The 20,048-nt window shown below is 41.0% G+C and overlaps 1 protein-coding gene across 5 annotated transcripts; it reads right to left on the bottom strand.

Moving 5' to 3' along the window:
- Positions 1-501: 501 nt before the first annotated feature.
- LOC121921246 (dual specificity protein kinase CLK4) lies at positions 502-19,053 on the bottom strand. 5 transcript variants are annotated; one of them, XM_042449019.1, is made up of 13 exons: positions 18,901-19,053; positions 16,648-16,796; positions 12,017-12,236; positions 10,808-10,898; positions 10,372-10,438; positions 8,121-8,237; positions 7,860-8,026; positions 7,674-7,768; positions 5,357-5,486; positions 4,412-4,494; positions 3,818-3,897; positions 1,151-1,238; positions 502-1,068 (listed from the first exon to the last, which is right to left on the bottom strand). In XM_042449019.1, exons 2-13 carry the CDS (start codon positions 16,794-16,796, stop codon positions 919-921), a joined length of 1,437 nt encoding a protein of 478 aa, XP_042304953.1. In that variant the 5' UTR covers positions 18,901-19,053; the 3' UTR covers positions 502-918. The 5 variants fall into 5 exon arrangements, with proteins under 5 accessions (XP_042304953.1, XP_042304955.1, XP_042304954.1 ...); XM_042449021.1 differs by having other exon boundaries at positions 12,017-12,233; XM_042449020.1 differs by lacking the exon at positions 18,901-19,053 and adding an exon at positions 16,997-17,185.
- Between the last annotated feature and the right edge of the window lie 995 nt (positions 19,054-20,048).

Genomic DNA, 20,048 nt, shown 5'->3' with positions numbered 1-20,048 from the left:
TGACACCTGGAAAAATGCAAATTTATTTATTTATTTATTTTAAAAAAGCATGAAGGTAAAAGGGGTGAGTGACAAAGTAATGTAATTGGCATGATTTTCTTGTGATGGAATGGAGTCTGCAGATTATCAAATTAGGTTCAAATGGAGGTTCAGTATACTTGAATCTTACAGCTATTGTTATTGCCTTTCATATTTCCAACAACTTCAGTGCCATTGGGATTGTGGCCTGATGAGCCTAATTTGATAATAATCAAGTAACCATTAAATAAAATGGCTAAGGTATGTTTCTAATATAAAATGGTAGGCTGCTAAAAATCCCAAACTTCTAGTCAAATTCTACAGAATTTTAAAATGTCAATACAATTAAAAATCTAAACATAACAATCCAGGGAAATGTTGACCTTGAAAGAAGTATCTTACACAAATACTGAATTAACTCTGAAAAACACTCAGGACTGACTTTGTATCAGTAGTAGCTGTAGCTCAAAGAAGTGCAATCACTTGTAGAAAACCAAAATTTTAATGTTTATCTGAAAGTATCCATAATCAAGACCATAACAGTTGAATAAGATACATAGCATCAATACAAAAATGTAGTTATACATACAGAATAAACTGTACAAAATAATTTATTATTTACAATATAGCCTAAATCTGATGGGAGAAAGGACAACTGCTGATTGAACAACGTCTCTCAGAAAAACTGGAGGGGTTGATTATCCCTCTGACTGCACCCAAAAACCTGCTCTAGAGGCTGGAAAACACTGCAGAACTGGCTTGGATAACACCAAGGAGAACTGGTCATGGGGCAGGGAAGGCAGTTCACTTACACTGGTGTTGCAATACCAGCATGACATTGTATTTAGGCCTGGGTGTTGACTGACACACTCCAAATCACTTCTTGTAAAGAAGTTAAGATCAACTGAGTTCTCTTTCTTTTAGGGAATCAAAGAAAGGATGCTCCAATGCCTCATCTAGAGTAATTCTCTTGATTGGATCATACTCCAACATCCTACGAATCAGGTCAAAAAGATTTTCATGGTCTTTATCATGGCAGTGCATGAATTCCTAAGAAAGAGAGGAGGTGAGATTTTAGATATATCTTTTTGTAGCCAAGAATCAAGCAGATGGGAAAATAACATTTTCTTACCTTCAGTGGTTTACACCGTCTCCTAACATAGCGCCCTGCAGAACTATGTTCATCCCAATCCAACTGGTCTTGGTGGAAATAATGTTTCCTGTGCATAACAAGGGATAAATGAGGCATAATTTTAGCTTTCATATATGACTGAACTTTTTGCTCATAATACCCTTTATTCTTAATAGATCTTAACAATGATATTCATTACATATATGATCTGCCTGTTTGATAGATTCTTTTCCTTTACTATCTATGGCGGGCTACAGACGGGCAAAAAGGGATGTACTCATGACGTCATGAAGGTAGAGCCTTCAGACGGGCTTTCCCTGAATGCCGTCATGAACACGCCCCCTGCACGCCTCAAGCGGGAAGAAGCGGCTTTAAAAAGGTGCTGCTTTTTTCCGCTTCTTTTTGATTTGCGGCGTACCTGCGCAGCTCCGTCTGTAAGCTGCTGCACCGATACGTCAGAACTGCTACGCCGCAAATTTAAGTTGCCGGTTTAAAAGCTCTGTGTCAGCTGCGTCGCATAATGAGTCGGGTTCCCAGGACATGCGTGGTTTGCAGTCAAGCTTTAATTGCAACGTCCGCTGCCATGGAGCTGTGGAAGCTGCGGCACAGCTGCGGCGCATTTTAAGCCTCATAACCCTAACCCTAGAGCCACTTGTGCGCATGCGTTGCTAGAACCGCTGGAAGTTGTAACTTTTGCCAATGGATGTTTTGGTTATAGAAAGTGAAAAGGGAAAGTTTGGGATTTAAAGTGACCCCCTACACACATTCTTGCCCCATTTTCACCTGGGAACGGGCACAGTTCGGCTGCTCCTGGCACAGCTGTGTGGCGGCTCCCCTTTGCCACCAGGCAGGATGGCTCAGCCATCCACCAGCACCCCGAAAAAAGGCAGGGGGACATCTTGGTCTCATACTGAGACGGCTGACATTATAGCTATATGGTCCCAGCCAAACATTTTGCAGAAACTGGAGCAGTCCTACCTGAATGCTGACACATATCGAGAAGGGGAAGAAGCCATGAGAGCTGCTGCACCGGTACACCAGAATTGCTACGCCGCTACTTTAACTTGCCCATTTAAAAGCTCCGTCGCATAGTGAGTTGGGGTCTTGGAACATGCGCAGTTTGCAGTCAGGCTTTAATTGCAACGTCCGCTGCCATGCAGCTGTGGAAGCTGAGGCACAGCTGCGGCGCATTTTAAGCCTCGTAACCCTAACCCTAACCCTAACCCTAGAGCAACATGTACGCATGCGCTGCTTGGAAAGTTTGGACTTTAAAGTGCACCCCTACACACATTCCTCTGCCATTTTCACCTAACAATAAAAAATGCTAAAACTGTAAATATTGACATATGTACAAAGGAGGTGAGGGGAAATGGCAGGGGGACAGCGGTGGCAGCGGAGACAGCTGTGGCTGCGCATTGCAGATTCAGCAGGAGCGTGGGGACCAAAGGAGAGGAGGCATCTATGATGCTGCTGACACTGGCAAAGTGCAAGCGGACAAGGATGCCAACACCAGCTGATCACCAGCTGGCAGGAGACCACCTTTGTTTTTGGCCAGAGCAGAGGGGAAAGTTTAAAGGGGCTTGGGCGCTTTAAATGCGCAGACAGGCTTTCTGCCGCCGCTGCTTAGCGCTGCAGCTGCGCAGCTTCGCATCCGCCAGCCGGCAAAAGAAAAAAAAAGCCGCGGTTTGGGCCGCCCGTGCGGAAGCTGCCTCTCTTTTTGCAGCGTCCTCCGAGGCGGCGATATGGAAGCTCCGGGTCCGAAACAGACCCAGGTGAGGCGTCTTCACTGCCCCCTGTGTGGAAGCTCCAACACCTGAAGCACGCCCCCGGGGCGTGCCATCTGGAGGCTCCGCATTCAGCTAAATACACCTCCAAGACGTCCTCCCCTGCCCGTCTGTAGCCCGCCTATATCTGTCTCCAGCTTAGGTTCACCTCTTTTATACACTCGGATAGTCCTCCACTTCATCTTGTATTTTTTGAAATAATACGTTTCTTAATTTGTTCACTATGTTTTCTGCAGCCCAATCTTATTAATATTTACTCATAAGTGAGTTCAATGGGATTTATTCTAGAAGGATGGGTTTATAGATTCTCTGGGCCGAAGTAGACGGGCCAGAAGAAGTGGCCTTTGGTCTTTCCAGCACCAATTGTGTGAGACCCACTCCTGAAGCGGGCTGCCGCCACAATCATAAATGGTCCGCTGGCAGGAGTGGATTTAATCCGCACCTTTTTAGACTGGCTGTTGCTCTGGCCGCTTTGGGAATGTGCGTCATGTGAACACCACACCCCTGAAGCAGCTGGAAGCCACTTCATTTGCCCCATCTGTTTCAGGCCTCTGTCTTAATTCTACAATTGTATATAAGGATGACAAGATTAAGATGTATTCCTTGTTTCTCTTCCTGGGTTGTTCATGAGCAACAAACCTGTAGCCACATTCAAACAACACAACAAGCTAGTATTTTATGGCTCGCTTTACCTGTTCATGTAGAGTGGGGAGCACATGGTCTGGCTGCACGAGCATGCTACTCACACACAGCAAACTACAATAAACTAGGAATTTTTGCATATCTTAAAATGCAAATGCAGCAAAAGTAAGATACTACAATATTTTTCTAGCTTTATTTTACAACAGTTACGCAGGACATTTGGGGGGAAAAAACACCTCACCTTGATTTTTTAATCATGTGCACTGGTAGAGGCCCCAGTATTCTCTCCATCATTGCCAGATGTTCCTTACTATCATGAGTCTGGGGGAGAAAATATTTATGCAATATTTATTCAACCCTATGTACTGACTATCAAAGTGAGAATTATAATATAAATTATAATATAATTTAACCATCATCAGTATTTACTAAATGGTCATAAGGCAGTATGGAAATATTTCCAGAAGAGAAGGGAAGGGTAAACGAAAAGAACAAAGGGGGGGGGGGGGGAGAAAGAAGGGAATGTTCTCTTGTTTTTCAGGAGGGGCTTCCAGATCCTGGACTCCAACTCCGAATATCTGAGACTCAATTGTTTATATATAGAATATGCATCACATATATTAACTCCACACATTTAACAACATAATTTTAAAAATAGTTCTTTAACCACAGCCTAAATACTTAGTATAGTATACTTAGTATAAAAGATTTAACATTTTGGACGCTTAAGCATTTACACTTCTAAAAATGCCACAAATCAAATCAGCACATCCACTGAAATTTTAATGAGTTCAGGATTACAGTTTATGTTCTAAATAAAATGGCATGTACTTACTTGAAAGACTGTAAAGCCAAGATAGTACTCAATCAGAATGCATCCTATACTCCAAACATCACAGGGCTGGGACCACCCAAGGGCTGCAACAGAATTGACAAAGTCAAAGTTATTTGAGAATGTTGCTACAGGTGGAAATGCATAAAGATCCCCTGAATGTGCAGTTTATTTAGTTTTATTTTATTTCCACCTTTCCCTTTTATTTCTTATTCCTGAACTTTTAAAAAGCAATGTATTTTCAATCACACTACACTTAAATGTATTAAATAATAATAATTAATAATTTGTTTTATTTATATACCGCTATTCCAAAGATCATAGCGGTGAACAGCAAGTAAGCTAATTAGCAAGTAAGCTATTAAACATAGCCAGGAGCATCACTCAGAGGGTGCAGACTGTACCAGGTGACATACTAAACATCTGCCTTTGGGCAGAAACAGGCTGTGGCGTTTGCCTGCCTCCCTTTAAAATTCTGAAGAGATAGATGCTGTGCGTGGGTTGAGGCTCAGTGGGAGGAGAAAGAAGAGGCCCCAAGTTTTTAAAATTAAGTTTTAAAATTAAAAAGGTTTTAAAAAACAAAACAAAACATGTTTTTATTCTTTTAAAGTTTTCTTTAAAAACATCACATTCACCCCAAATGTTCACTTTAACAACATGAAACTATGTACATATAAATATATTTAGACTCTGCATATATTATAATTTAAAGGTATAACAGCTAGGAGGTTATTTATGTCACAACTATTATCATTACATTCAGTGATATAGAAGAATTACGATTTATGAGTTAACAGCAGTCAAAAACATTATTATGGATTCTGTATGGTGTGGTATGAATGTGGAGGGTGACACCATGCTCTGGGTGATGCCACTCACAGTGATGACTCAAAAGGATTTCAATTGTTACCTTTTATACCTGGAGGAGTTATGAACATCTTAACTAACCTAATATAACTTCAGGTGCTCTGTAATGTCTTGTAGACACTAAAGTGCTGTGATGCTCATTATCGTATGTTGCACTTCCAAAGTCTACAACTTTGATATCTGTGTTTTTCAATGTGCGTTCATCTCTCCTCTGTAACAAAGATTTTAAAAGTTTATTTTAAAAAAGTAGTTATTACCTGAAACATTTACATCTGTAAGCTACAATGGTATTGAGCAGCTCTTCTTAATATCAGTTTGCTCTCAGCATGAAAATTAAGCAACCCAAACTTTCTGCAGATCTGTCTTTTTATTTTTTGTGTATATGGAATCAGCAAAATTTTTATTACTGTTTACCTAGTCCTGTCCAATGTTTCTGTAAGGATGCAGAGGGAACCTGCGATGTCTGCTCAAGCCCTGCCCTCCCTTCCAACCTCTCTGAATTGATAGGTAAGATCTGTAAATGCCCTTTGACCTCTTTCAGCTAAATGCAGTTACAAAGCTCCAGAAGATCAGAGGTCTGATGACACAAGGTTCCCAATCAAGTGTAGCTTTTTTATTGCTGTGAAGGATGGCTATGGGCCAAGAGATAACCCTTGACCTAAAAATGACCCAGCAAAGGCAGACTTCCACCACTTCAGTCTGTTCACATAGGCTGACAGGAGAATACCATGCTTTATTTGGCATCCTAACCTTCTAAAACAGAGGTGGACAAAGTGTCCCTTTCCCCAGACTGTTTCTGTGGCCCTCAACCCCACAAAGCCCAATCTTTTTATACATAACAGGCCTCAGAAACCAATCATTATATTTGTTACTCAAGGCAATCCAGAAAGTTCCAATCTACCAATGCAAGTATTTGACAATATAGCATTTAAACCAACCAGTGTCTGACCTATGTGCAGACTTTCACTAGAACTAACCACAGCCAATAACTTCAGTTAACAAAGGCACATTTATTGCTTTGAGATTCACAAACTACAAACAGAAGTGCTTGATACACTGCTTGACATCTTGTGAGTGAATTATGATGGCAAAAGTTGGACTTAAGTTATTGCAAACAGACATATGTAGAGACCTCCAAAGGTCCTTATAAGGTCTCTGCAAATCATATCCAGCTAAAGAAAAACAGTTGGACAATTTCAGTCACTTGAGCATGGTTACAGTTCCTATGCAGACCTCAGTAATCAAAACAAGGGTATTAAGAATGGAATGGGCAGGAGGGGTGGCATGCCTCCAGCTCCCTCTATAAGAGAATGTATTCTCAGCATTGGCTATAGACCTGGGAATTGTAGTCCAACAATATCTAGAGGGGCACAGAATTCTCACCCTTGATCTACAAGCTTTCAAAAAGCAACAACCACATAGGACCATCTCATCCTATTGGTTGGTCTCTAAGGCTGGAATTCAATACAGGACTTACATCCACGTAAGTGATTTACGTATGTGGGAAACAGAATTGAGCAGTTTCACAATATCCATATTCAGCAAAGGGCTGACATATTTAGGGAAGCCAGCAAAGCGACTGCTCCACATCATATCCAATGAGCATGGGGCACTCCCAACATGTATTAGGTCACTCTTGTCAGTGTCCTGATACACATCTTCACAATTCACTGGAAGGGTTCCACAGTGCCTCTGCTATACAACTAAGTATGCACATAGAATCTTAGAGTTCGAAGGGACCACAACAGCCATGCAGTCCAACATTATGCAACTCTAAATTATCCATCTCTTCTGAATTTACATGAGGCAAATTTAATTCTAAAAGGCACTTTATTCATACAAAATATTGTATTGCACAAATACAAGTTAACTTAAATCAGCAGATTGTTAAATAGTATACACATGTTTTTAATGGTATGCTGTACCATTATGTCTTGTGCATGATTTTACAGAAGCTTATTTTTTTCCCTACAGTCATTTTAAACTGATGACACTTGATAGGTAAGCGCTGATTCTCTTTATGGCTATCAACATATCTGCAGCACCTTCAAACAAATATTCTTAGGAACAGAACAAGACAAAATATTTTGTAGTTGTTGTTACAGCCCTATTACTACTCACATTTAGGTATTACCTAGCAACAAAAGTACATGAGTAGAACACATGGGCCAGATCTGCTGATGGTTCAATCAAACAGTTCAATCAGCAGAACAATCCCACTGAATGCAACCCTACACTTCTGAAGGAACAAAACGCTTGAATATGTCTTGGTTGATAGCAAAGCAAATCCTTTGTTGTGCATGCAAAACATGTAACTGTGCATAGCATAGTCAATCACTGAAAAAAGAAGAAGTAGAAGAACAGTCCACAAGAAGTAACCATAAGCAAATGAACTTACCATTTTAGAATTGTACTTTACTATATAATCAGACTCCACAAATAAAATATTTTCAGGTTTCAGATCTGTATGAGTCAACTTATTGTGATGCAAGACTGCAAAAAGAAAAAGAGATGGGAGCTCAATACAGAAATCAATGCCTCACATTCTAAGATATGGACACTTTCTTAAAAATTGTGTACTTACAGTTTATGGATTGACAAATCTGATAAGCCATCTTCCTAATAAGTTCAAGAGGAAAAGGCAAAAAGCTATTTTCTTTAATGAAATCGTAGGTACTGAGTCCCAATAGCTCAAACACAATGCACATATGACCATGATGTTCAAACCATTCCAACATCTGTACACAACGACTAGAAAAAAAAGTGGCCAAAACAATAATTTAATAAAACAGTCAGCAATTTAGTAATGTTTTAACACATCTTTCTCATTTTAATTTATACTTACAAGGTACTGCTAGGATCCAAGGTATTTAAATGCTCCAGTACCTGAATTTCTGAACGAGCTGCTTCTCGATATCTACCAACACTTTTCACTATTTTTATAGCTACATGCATCGCCCTCCTACAGAATGAAATAAAAATATTGTGAAATAACTATACCTACCCTCCAGTAAGTGTCATGCAATCTACTGTAGTCTACACTCATCAGTGGATCACAGTTATTTCCCACTTATAAAGGCCAGTGTCAGGGTGGAAACCAATTAGTACTTAACAGGGCTCTGATACAAACCCATATTCTAGCAATATATAATCTATATTGCCTACTGTACATATGGCACTTGAGCCAAGAGTCTTTTGAATTCCATATTCTCTGTGTTGTGAAAACGGCTTCTTACTTTGTCCACGTACACCTAAGAATCTCAGCACTGAGACCAAGAGGTACAGTGCGCCCACGCCATACACGGGCACACTATATGCGGCTTTAGCTTACGCAGAAGCTGAACTGCAATTAAAGTAATGGTGTGTATGCCACTCTGAGCCACAAGCACGCACCCCCATTGTTTCTAATGGATCACAAGCCTATGTGGATTTCCTCTTACGCGTAAGGGGAGGGCCTGCTGTATAATCATTATTTGTTGTTAACTTTTAAATTCAGTATTTTATTGAAATAGACATTACAAATAATGACTCTGTAAATGCCATACTCAATTTGCTTTTCTGTTCAGGAGATATGCACAATTTTGGAGCTCTACTGTTTAAAACAAATTAATGCTCAATAGCTACTTTTGGGGATATTTTCAGCATCACAATTTTTGTTCACAGCCATCAGCAGAAGCTTCTACAAAAACCCATTCTGCAGTATAACCAATAATTATAGGCTGGATCCAGAACTGCCCTTCCATGCAGAATGGCAGGTGATTTTTGTTGATTTCCCCCTCCAACTTGCAACATTCCTTCTCACACTGTTACAAAGGGTCCCCAAATCCTGTTGGAGTAGTTTTTCAGGTGTCTCCAGGGAGAAGGAAGAATCAGCAAAAACTGCCCTTTACTACTTTCTTCTAAGAGAGAAAGAATAATGAATAAACTTTCATTCACAAATATTCCAATCTTTTTCTTTCCTTCTTTCTTTGAGAGTCAGGAATAGGTAAACCAAGAATGTAAGCAATCTGGCATATTTACATTTCACTCTTGGGAAGAAGCATCACAGTAGTATTATGCTGAGATTAGTTTACAGCAAAATGGGCAAAGTGCAGCCTGCAGCATGCATGTAACTGGGGCCATTTTTATGGCCTTCATGGGTCAAAAGTTTTTCAAAAGCCCTCCACCCCCTCCAATGCTTTCCATGGGGACATGGGGGCATTTTCTCCACATGCATGAGCTCTCCAGGCCTTCTTTGCACCAGAAGAGCCCCTTTTAAACCCTGGAAGTAAATGGAAGTGACTTCTCATCGTTTCTTGTTCTGATAAAATATCTCTTTGGGGCCTAAAATATCTTAGGGGGACTAAAACATGACAAAAATGCCCCCTAGCCCTTAGAGGGCATTTGGAACAGAAAATTGTTTAGTGTTGTTTTTTGCAGTGGGGGGTGTCTGGCTCTCTTAGGTGTCCTAGGAGGCTAATGCAGCCACCTAGCCTCCCATGGATGCCCACCCTTAAGTGTGAAGACTCACATTATATATATTAAGTTCTCTAACTGACTCTATTTAAGGGTTTCAAATCAGATTAATACAGAAGTATGTAATAATAATAGTTTCTGTTTCTCAAATTCCTGTTTACTCTTTTTCACACAAAAACTGAAATGTACTAAAGAAAAGCATAAATATTTGTATTTTTAACAAAGGTTCTTTAAATTGATGTTTACATAAAAAGGAGCCCTTTTAAGATGGAACCTTTCCCACTATAAACATTTCATGAGGACACTTTGTTCAAATTCTGGCCATAGTTTAGGAGGGGCATTGTACACATGGTAAGGGCATCATTGCAACAAGTCTCACAGACAAGGAGATCAATTGGTTACAACACCGACTTGTGATATCAGCTGTAGAATCTGCAACAATAACAGTTAAAAAGCAAACTCTCTTACACGGGTGTACCTGGTTTCATTGAATCATGCTTGTCTTTCTCACTTTCAGGTTATCTCTATTATTACATTTTAGCCTAGCAATAACAAAGACAAGCATGCTTACTCAATGCAATTTCTATCTTTAAAAGATGAAATTTATTTTGGAAACACTTCTGGAGAGATGGTGTACTTACATGTGGTGATCAATGCATTCTACTACTTTTCCAAAAGCACCCTCCCCTAAAGTGGAAATAATCTCATCTAAAAAAAGAATAAAATACATCTATTACTGAATAAGCTGAACGATGAAAGTGATTAAACATGTCATTATGAAAACATTTACTTAGTGTCTGCCTTTGGATGTGTTATTCCATTGGACAGGTGTCATGAAACAGCTAACTAGCTACCAGTCTAGCTATAAACTTTATTTAGTACTATGGTATTTGAATATCAATAATTTAAGAATACAGAAAAGAACAGAAATGTAAAAGAACACAAAAACAAAATAAAAGACAAAAGAGACCAATGAAGGTTTTTTAATTCCCGCCCCCACTCCTCCTCTAACATACTATTCTAAACAGATGTTTTGCTGAAAAGTTTTTTTTAAAAGTGTTGAAAAATATTCTATACATCTTGCTCTTAGCACGTCTCCACTTTGACAGATCAGGTGACCCTCCTCATCATCCTCTACACTCCTGGATCTTTTCCTTCGGTGGCTCTTCTGGAAACGGCACCAAGATCGTCCAGCCAATCAATATATCAGAGTGAATTCAGGGTAGAATACGCAATTCATTCAGCGGGGATATTCAGGCATTCAGTTACGCACCAGGCCACGAACAGTTGGCAGGAGCAATTTCAAATTCAGTCCCCAGAAATTCACAGGGCACAGTTTATGTTACAGAAGAAAAACATGGCAAGGAACAGATTTTCAGATAAATACTTAAAAGTTGTAAGACAACAGAAACACAAAACAATTTTGTTTCTTAGATACTAGATTACTTGAAGACTGAAATTAAATTTGCAGTATAAATATTTTTGCTATTTGAAACAATGTTGTTATTTGTGTGTCTACATTTATGATGTTATAACCAGGACTGATCGTCTTGAATTTCTAACAAAATGTTTTAAAATAGTATTATCAGTTACTGAAATCAATAACAGACCTTTCATGCAATTTATTTTTTGTTCCTTATTTTGAAAAGCTAGAGGGGAAAATATTATTCAGATTTTTTGAAATCCAATCTACAATTGTATGTATTCAGTAGCACCTTAGCAATCTTAAATTTCAATATACATATTAGGAGCACCATGCTGTTGACTGAAAATCCAGGTTTTTTTCCTTGCTAAATAGTACAATACAAACATTTCCAGTAATAATAAAATCATCTAATGAATTATCAACAACTGCTTGAACCTAAGCCACTGCACAGAAATATGCTGAGTTCATTATAGACATCATGACATTTTCTATTTAAATCAATAATTTTCAAGCCTTTAAAGAAAGGACAGAAAGGGCTGTTTCACAATGTTGTAAAACTAATTTAAATTACAAAAGCATTTGGGTATTTTTATTTTCACACTGCAATCTGAAATACTGAATAATCACCTGATCTTTACAAAATATTGGAAAAATTAGTAAAACCTTAATAAAGCTGAAATCCATGTACTTAACACCATTCACTACAGAAACATTCTCAAATACCCAAATAGATACAAACATGTACAGTTAGGGGAACCCAGTTCAACTCTTCATTATAAATTTAATGAACATTCATAAGAGAATCTAATATTCCCTGAAAAAACTTAATACCATTACTATACTCATTAATGTATACATACCAAATGTGAGCTGTGACTGGTGTCATGTTTCTTATGTTTTCTTTTATGATTTTTTGTGCTTTGACAAGAGGATTTACTATAATGATGACGGTGACTCTTTTCATAATCTCTATTATAATGCTTGTGGTCATCTGCATCATTGAAATCATTTCTGTACTCTTCAACATATCTCCTGTCATGACGGTCTCTCTCATGAGTGGATCTATCATCGAGGGAGCTACTGAAAAATGTATTTAAGTTATTTATCCAGTTTTTTAAAAAAAACTTACTCAAAACCCAAATGATTTTCTACCATTAAACCAACCCTTAGACATATTGCAGATACACAGAAGGATACCTATTTACACAAAATTTGTCACAAGAATTAAAGTGTGCTTGCCAGTTATTTACAGGCAACTATCAAAACCAGGGGTAGGCAACCTTTTTGAGCCGGGGGCCGGGTTGCTGTCCCTCAGACAACTGGGGGGCCCGAAGCCAATGAATAAATAAATAAAGTTTTAAAAATTTAAATAAATAAATAAATCGGGGCAGATGTAGGACAACATTTTCAAATGGTGGACACTTTTTTTAAAAAAATGGAGGACACGCAAAAAAAATTGCTGATTTTTAAAAAAATGTTAATATAAATGCATGTTTCTGAGGCTTCTATAGACAATTGCCCCCCTCGCCCCTGCGCGCGAGAGGCCAAAGGCCCCGACGGCAATCGGCGGCAGGACCGGTCCCAAGGCCTCGCCAGGCCACATCCGGCCCGCGGGCTGCAGGTTGCCTACCCCTGATCAAAACATTACATTATACAGGCTAATGGTTACTCTAGCTCAGACATCAGAAGGGCTGCCAGGCCCAGAAAAACCCAGAGGAGGGAAGACAAACAACCACCCAAAGGGAAGGTATTTTTACCATACATCAAAGGAGTCACTGACAGAATAGGGAAACTGGTGAGGAAACACAACCTTCAATTGGTTTACAAACCAAAGAAGAAAATCCAGCAAATGCTTCACTCAGCCAAGGACCAGAGAGACCCTCTCACAACCGCAGGAGTTTACCAGCTGTGGACAAATCTACACAGGGACCACCAAACGCAGTGTGCAAACAAGAATCAAGGAACATGAGAGACACTGCAGATTGGGTCAGCCAGAAAAATCAGCAGTAGCAGCACATGTTACAAACCATCCTGGGCATAAAATACTGTTTGAAAACACTGAAATTCTGGACCATGCCAACCACTACCATGTCAGGATGCACAGGGAAGCCATTGAAATCCACAAACACCTGGACAATTTCAACAGGAAAGAGGAAACCCTTAAAGTAAACAAGGTTTGGCTACCAGTGCTAAAAGATAGCAAGATAAAGACTCTGCAAACGCAAATGAGAACTCTCCCAGCAGACAATGAGCACTATCAAGCAGACATTAATCCTCTTTTGCAGAACCTCCACCCTGAGGCCTGCCATTACCAAGAGAACAATACACATGCAAATCACTCCTGCCTTCCCAGGTCGGTCACACAGTATATACAGTGGTACCCCGGGTTACGAAATTAATTCGTTCCGCGGTTAATTTCGTAACCCGAAATACCTTCGTAAGCCGAATTCCCATAGGCGCTAATGGAAAAATAGCTCTCTGCTGCCCTCCGGTGGCGGAAAATAGCGCCGCGGTTTTTTCGTAACCCGAAGAAACCTTCGTAAGCCGAAGCAATAAATCCCTATGGGATTTTTTCGTATCCCGAAAAATTCGTAACCCGGCGCATTCGTATCCCGGGGTACCACTGTATATATACCCAACTCCTTTCCAGGCAAGCATTCTCTGAAGATGCCAGCCACGGATGCTGATGAAACATCAGGAAGAAACTCTTCTAGAACATGGCCACATAGCCTGAAACCCCTCCCCCCAAAATATGGATGCCGGCTATGAAAGCCTTCGACTTCACATTATATTATACATTATGAATATAGGAAAGCCATAATAAAAACAATTTACACAGGTAGAGAAAACTGCCTCAAAAGTCAAAATCAGCCAAAATTCAAAGTGTCACTGGGTTCAACCTCCCAGACTTTCAGAAAAACTACAACTCATAAAACTGCCCCATCCATCTATTAAGAGTAGCAATGGTAAGCTAAGACAACAGAAGGACATGCCCTCTGTTCAAAGATCTTACTCTATCCCACCTAAAAAATAATAAGGCTGTATTAGCTAAATTAGACTGCCTGAAAGAGCTGGGCTGTGTTTTTGGAAAAGCATCTTATCATAAGTGTCTTCCTGTCAATGCTTCAAGGCTACCTTTTCACCTTGGAAGCATCCAAAAACTCCTCATGAATAACACTTGCCCAACAATCACCCTTTCCCTAAATGTATAAGGGATTAGGGTCCCCAGAGTCCTCTTCTTGTAAGTTTGACATCTTTGGTAGCATGTTTCCTGTATCTATATGCAAAAGCTTATTTTGTAGCAAACAAACCTTAACTTTATTCAATAACATGCAGGAAAAATATAGCTTATGTGGCATGGTTACAATGGTTACAATAATTCAACAGTTACAGGCAATTCCCCACTCTAATTCTATTCATTATATTTCACTAACTAGATCTCTGGCTTCATTCATCTGCATAACTCTCCCTACTTCCTCAATGGAGCTCTAACTCAGCATTCCACTAAACTGTTCTCTTCTGCCCTCTGTCACTCACTCCTCCCTTTTATATCTACTTCTCCCATGACAGTCCCTTCCCTACAGCCAGCTTGAACCAGGACTGGCTGTTGGGAAATCAAGTCTGCCCAGTGACTCCATCACACATCTATACTGCCCTGTTTGTTTCCTTCCTCTTCCATATGCAAACCCTCCCCCTGCAATCTCTTTTGTTCAGCTCCCACAGTACTATCCTGTCCCTGGAACTCCGCCTCCGTTTCTCAACCTGAAAATATATTCCTTCTAAATATGTCTAATCAGTAATCTGTACCAATTCATCTCAACCAGAAGCAGAAGCACAGTAGGAAGGCTTGTTCTGTAAACAGAATAGCAGATGCCTTCTTCAAATCTCCAACTTAATTCCTTCAGTTTGCAACTGTTTCCTTCCATTTGTGACTCCTCGTCTGAAGGCCCCAATCCCTTGTAACCTGTTTCATTCACCCTTTCCACATGAGACAACCAGAGTGCCCCAGTACGTATCTCCTTTACTAGCTCGGCTCAGAGGCTACAGTAACTACTGTATTTTCTGGCATATAAGACTACTTTTTAACCCAGGAAAATCATCTCAAAAGTTATACGCCAGGTGTCATATTATAGGGCAGGTGCTGAAACTTCCGAGCTGGAATGGAGAATCTGCAGTCGCCGCATATGGTGAAGGGAGCTCAAAAACAGCCGCGGCTGCATCCCCGCCATATGCGGCGATTGTATGAAAGCAGCTACCACTCTGATAGTCTTGGAGACAGGGAGGACCGGGCAGGCAGGGAGAGCTGACCAATCCAAGCAGGCTTTGTATACAACAAGGTTTCCTGCTAAGGACCTGCATGTCATAAACATTTGAATTTAAATTATCATATTGAAATCAAATCTGATGTCTTTTAAATTTTTATTTGGTGTGCATTGGAAGAGGGGTAGGCTTATACAGTAAGTATATCCCAAACTCTATACAGTGGTACCCCGGGATACGAAATACCCAGGTTACGAAATTTCCGGGATACGAAAAAATCCCATAGGAAATAACTGTTCCGGGTTACGAATGTTTTTTCGGGTTACGAAGAAAATTTTTGGTGCTTTTCGGCGCTTTTTCGCACGAAATGCGGCTTTTTCCCATTAGCGCCTATGGGTTTTCGGCTTGCGAAGGCTTTTCGGGTTACGAAAGCGGCCGCGGAACGAATTAAATTCGTAACCCGAGGCACCACTGTATTTTAACTGAAAAAGCTGGGGGGTCGTCTTATATGCCCAGTCGTCTTATACGCCGGAAAATACGGGTACTTTAGTAATCAGAAGCCCAAAGTTGTGCAGAGAAAAATTAAAGACCCCTTTGCCAAAGAACAGAGCAAGCCACACTGTACCTCCATAGAGGAACAAACAGCCCTGATATCTTTTACTGGAAGAAATCTTTGGCACATGCCAGTGCTTCCACTTTGTTACGAATCCCACCCAAAATATTCTGCAGCTTCAAAAATGTGTGTGTTATCAAAAATAAGAAAATAATCTTGCTTTCTTCCCTTCTGATGCAAAGCAATGATCATATTCCACTTCTGATAGAATGCTGCACTTCTAAGCAGGATTCAAATATGCAAGCTTATTGAGAACAGGATTTTTGCACATCATCCACCAAAATGAAACAATAAGGGACATGTATAATGTGACATATTAGCATATATTTAAACTGAAAAGTTCTTGAAAATTCTATTTGACAAAGAACAATAAGCTAAATTATGACCAAAATATATCTAAATGAATCAGGTACCAAAACAACTAGGCTACATTTACTTTTTATTAAATAGTCCTTTTAAAAAGCCTTCCCTCATTTCTATGCCCTCAAGATGAATAAATGATTCCAACAACACAGGAAATGTTATTTATTTTAAGTGCATTGCCAATTAACTACTGGTAATAGTAATATGATAATTACAGCTTAAGTGACAAATGTGAAGCAATCAGAAATCATTTACCTGTCTGCAGTTTTACGGGATTTATCATGTTTCAGATGTCTCTCACTACTGTGAGACTTCCTTCTGCGCTTGTGGCTCTTTGTACTCTTTTCTTCATCACAGCTTCTGTCATCTTTTTCAGAGCCATGGGATCGCTTTGAGTGCTTCATCTATCACAATAAAATACACCAAGATGAAATGACAATGTTACAGGAAAAGGAGAATTAGACATTTCAAATGCAAAACCACACTCAAGTCAAATAGGTTAACTCAGTGTGTTTAATGGGGATTACGACTATGTAGGTGTATACATTTTGGATTATCTCATCATAGGGTTTTCAAGGTAAAATAGATTCAGAAGAAGTTTTACCAGTGTTAGTGTTAGCTACTGTCACTGCTGTTGTCTTTGAGATCCTCCACCAGTGTAGCCCTTCTCTAATGCTGCTACCCAGCAGCTGTTTGACACATTTAGTTTGGCTTCTCAGCAAAAGCCTACCAGCAGCAATACTTTTGCCTCACTGGAGCATTCAATCCTACTACCATGGAAAGGTAGTGCCATGGTAGATAGACTCAGTCAAGGAAGCCACAGCCCTGAGAATGCAAGACAGGAGCAGGACTGTTGATAACAGAGTGACTTGTAGGTCTTATTCATAGGGTTGTCATAAATCAAAGTCAATTTTCATGATACAGTAGTTAACAATAACAAAAAGGGTTCAGTGAGGGCTAATTATTTGCAAGTGTCTACATAATGGGGCATGAGTTAGGATAGGAAAAGGTATTTTATTTACGGTCATAGACCAATAAATGGAACACGAGTTATCAATAGGAAAGTGCTAGGCTTTAAAATGTCTTTAATCTGCTGAAGATATTCACAAAAAGAAAACACACATATGAGGTAGTGGTTTGAGTGTTGGACTACAACTCTGCAGACCAGGGTTCAAATCTCCACTCAGCCAAGGAAACCTGCTGGGTGACCTTGGGCAAGTTATAATCTCTCAGCCTCAGAGGGTGGCAATGGCAAACCTTGCCTGAAGAAACTTGTCAAGAAAGCCCCATGACAGGTTCACCTTGGGTCGCCATAAGTTGGAAACAACTTGGAGACACACAAAAACAAAAAGGTAAGTATTTGTCCCCTATAGACTGCCCTCTTCTACCTGGCCTCAGAAGATAAGGAGATATGTCTGTGTGTATAGATAGGCCTTCAACTCACCTGTCGGTTTTGGAGACCTCATGAATTTAACAAGGTCTCCTTGCTGTTCTTATGTGCCTTCCAGTTGTTTCTGACTTATATGGACCCTAAGGCCCCTGTCATAATGTTTCCTTGGCAGATACGTTGAGAGGTGGCTTGCCCTTGCCTTTCTTTGAGGCTGAGAGTGTGTGACTTGCTCAAGGTCACCCAGTGGGTTTCATGGCCAAGCACACCGTTGGGAATATAGCATCTATAGCACAGCCAGCATGGCACAGTGGTTTGAGTGTTGGGCTGCTCCTCTGGAGACTTGGGTTCGATTCCCATCTCAGCCATGAAAACCCACTAGGCGACCTTTCTTCTTGCCAAGGCAAATGAGGACTTGGAGGCACACAACAACACCTGCAACTGATGCTGAGGGAGACTGCTTGATTTCTCATGGAGTGCTGGAGCACAGCCTTACCTGGAAAGCCTCTTCCTAAGCCCCCCCCCCCACGAGCATTAGAGACAGACAGGCCAAAATGAAGCTGCTTTGGGCCACTTTGGAGGCATGCTGTTCAAGTGATGCATGTGTCCTAAGAGACCAGAAGCTGTGACAAAGCCACGCTCTAAGGAGAGGAGCACAGCTCTGGCCAAGCTTCTGGCCTCTTCAGATGCAAGTGTCATGTAAACAGCACGCCTCCAAAGTGACCAAAGCAGCGCCCTTTAAGGGAACTTTGGACTTGGTCTCCCAGAAGCCTCGGCCTCGGTGGCCAATAGCCTGGGATCCTGGGAGCTGAAGCCCAAAGCCCCCTTGAAGAGTAAGACTTTCGGGGACCACGGCCTAAACTCCGGCGAAAGGCATGGCTCCAGGGGCAGCCCCAGCACAAAGCGCTACAAGAAACGCAGGACCTTCGGGAAGAACGCAGGACGCGGCCGAAGAGAAGCTACAAGAACTCCTCCATAATGCTCGAAATGGAGGGACTTTGGGGGTTCCTCCCGGACAGAAGGCTGAAATGGAGGACAGGTCCGGGAAAAGGAGGACCCCTGCCCCCCAAAGGCGCCTCCCAGAGAACGAGGACGGCGAGGCCCTCCTGCCTCAGACCTACTTTTCCCGCCTCCACAACGCTCTTCGGAGAGGAAACTGGGACGCTCTCGGCGGCGCCTCCGTTGCTCTCAGGGACCGAAGAGAGGAAAGCAGCCTCCTTCGCAAACAAACAAAATGGCCACCTCTTCTGCCTCCCTTTCGCCTCCTCCTCTTCTTCTTCTAGGATGGCGTGATTACGTCACCGTCGCGTTTGACGTTAAAAAGGTACACATAGACTCACACTTTTAAAAAATAATAGAAGAACACTCAGAAGGGAGTTTCCTAGTCCGCTTTGAACGCTGAGGGAAAGTTATATAGGTCCTCATAGAAAATAACGGCGCTTCTCTTTGCTCCAAATGATGGCGTTTGGGGCCCTCAAGACTGCCTTAAACAAAGCACCTCAATGTAGAATCGGCTATTTTTAGCCTCTCACTCCCAGCTTTCCTTGATATTTTTTTTAAAAAACATGTCTGCCAGAAGCAGGCTTCGAAAGCTATCTGCCGCATCGCTCTCGCTGGCGCCTTGGCTGCTGTCGCCCTTGTTTTTGAGGCAGAAACGGTATGAGGAGAAAAACCAACAAAAATAGTGCATAAGGAACCCCAAAGTTACATATCTCTCTCTTTACTTTTCCTATCTCTAGGTCAAGGAGAAAGGGGCGTAGAGGCTCCTCGCTGCCAATCATGGGCGGGAGTGCTGAAAAGACTGGCTGGATTGGCTGGAGGGACCTTGGAGGCGGGACTAAGGCGCCCCTTTTTTAAACCCAGTTGTCTTGGGCTGCATTCACACTGGAGAGATAACACGGTTTGTCACCGCTTTAACTCATTTTCTGTCTCAAGGCTATGGAATTCTGGGAGTAGGAGTTAACTCCAGCTCCCAGAATTCCATAGCCTTGAGACAGAAAATGAGTTAAACAGAAAATGGAGAAACAGAATGGTTCCCAGTTGGCAAAGGGGTCAGAAAAGGCAGTATCCTTTCACCCTCTCTGTTCAACTTGTATGCAGAACGTATTATAAGAAAAGCAGGCTTGGACACAGAAGAATGAGGAGTGAAAATAGGAGGAAGGAATATCAACAATTGAAAATGTGCAGATGAAACCATAGTACTAGCAAAAATCCTTGTAGACTTGGAACACCTACTAAGGAAGATCAAAGAAGAAAGTGCAAAGTCAGG

This window comes from Sceloporus undulatus, chromosome 2 (assembly GCF_019175285.1).
Source record: "Sceloporus undulatus isolate JIND9_A2432 ecotype Alabama chromosome 2, SceUnd_v1.1, whole genome shotgun sequence".
In the NCBI taxonomy this organism is placed as follows: domain Eukaryota; kingdom Metazoa; phylum Chordata; class Lepidosauria; order Squamata; family Phrynosomatidae; genus Sceloporus; species Sceloporus undulatus.
This window is presented reverse-complemented; position numbering and strand designations above follow the sequence as displayed.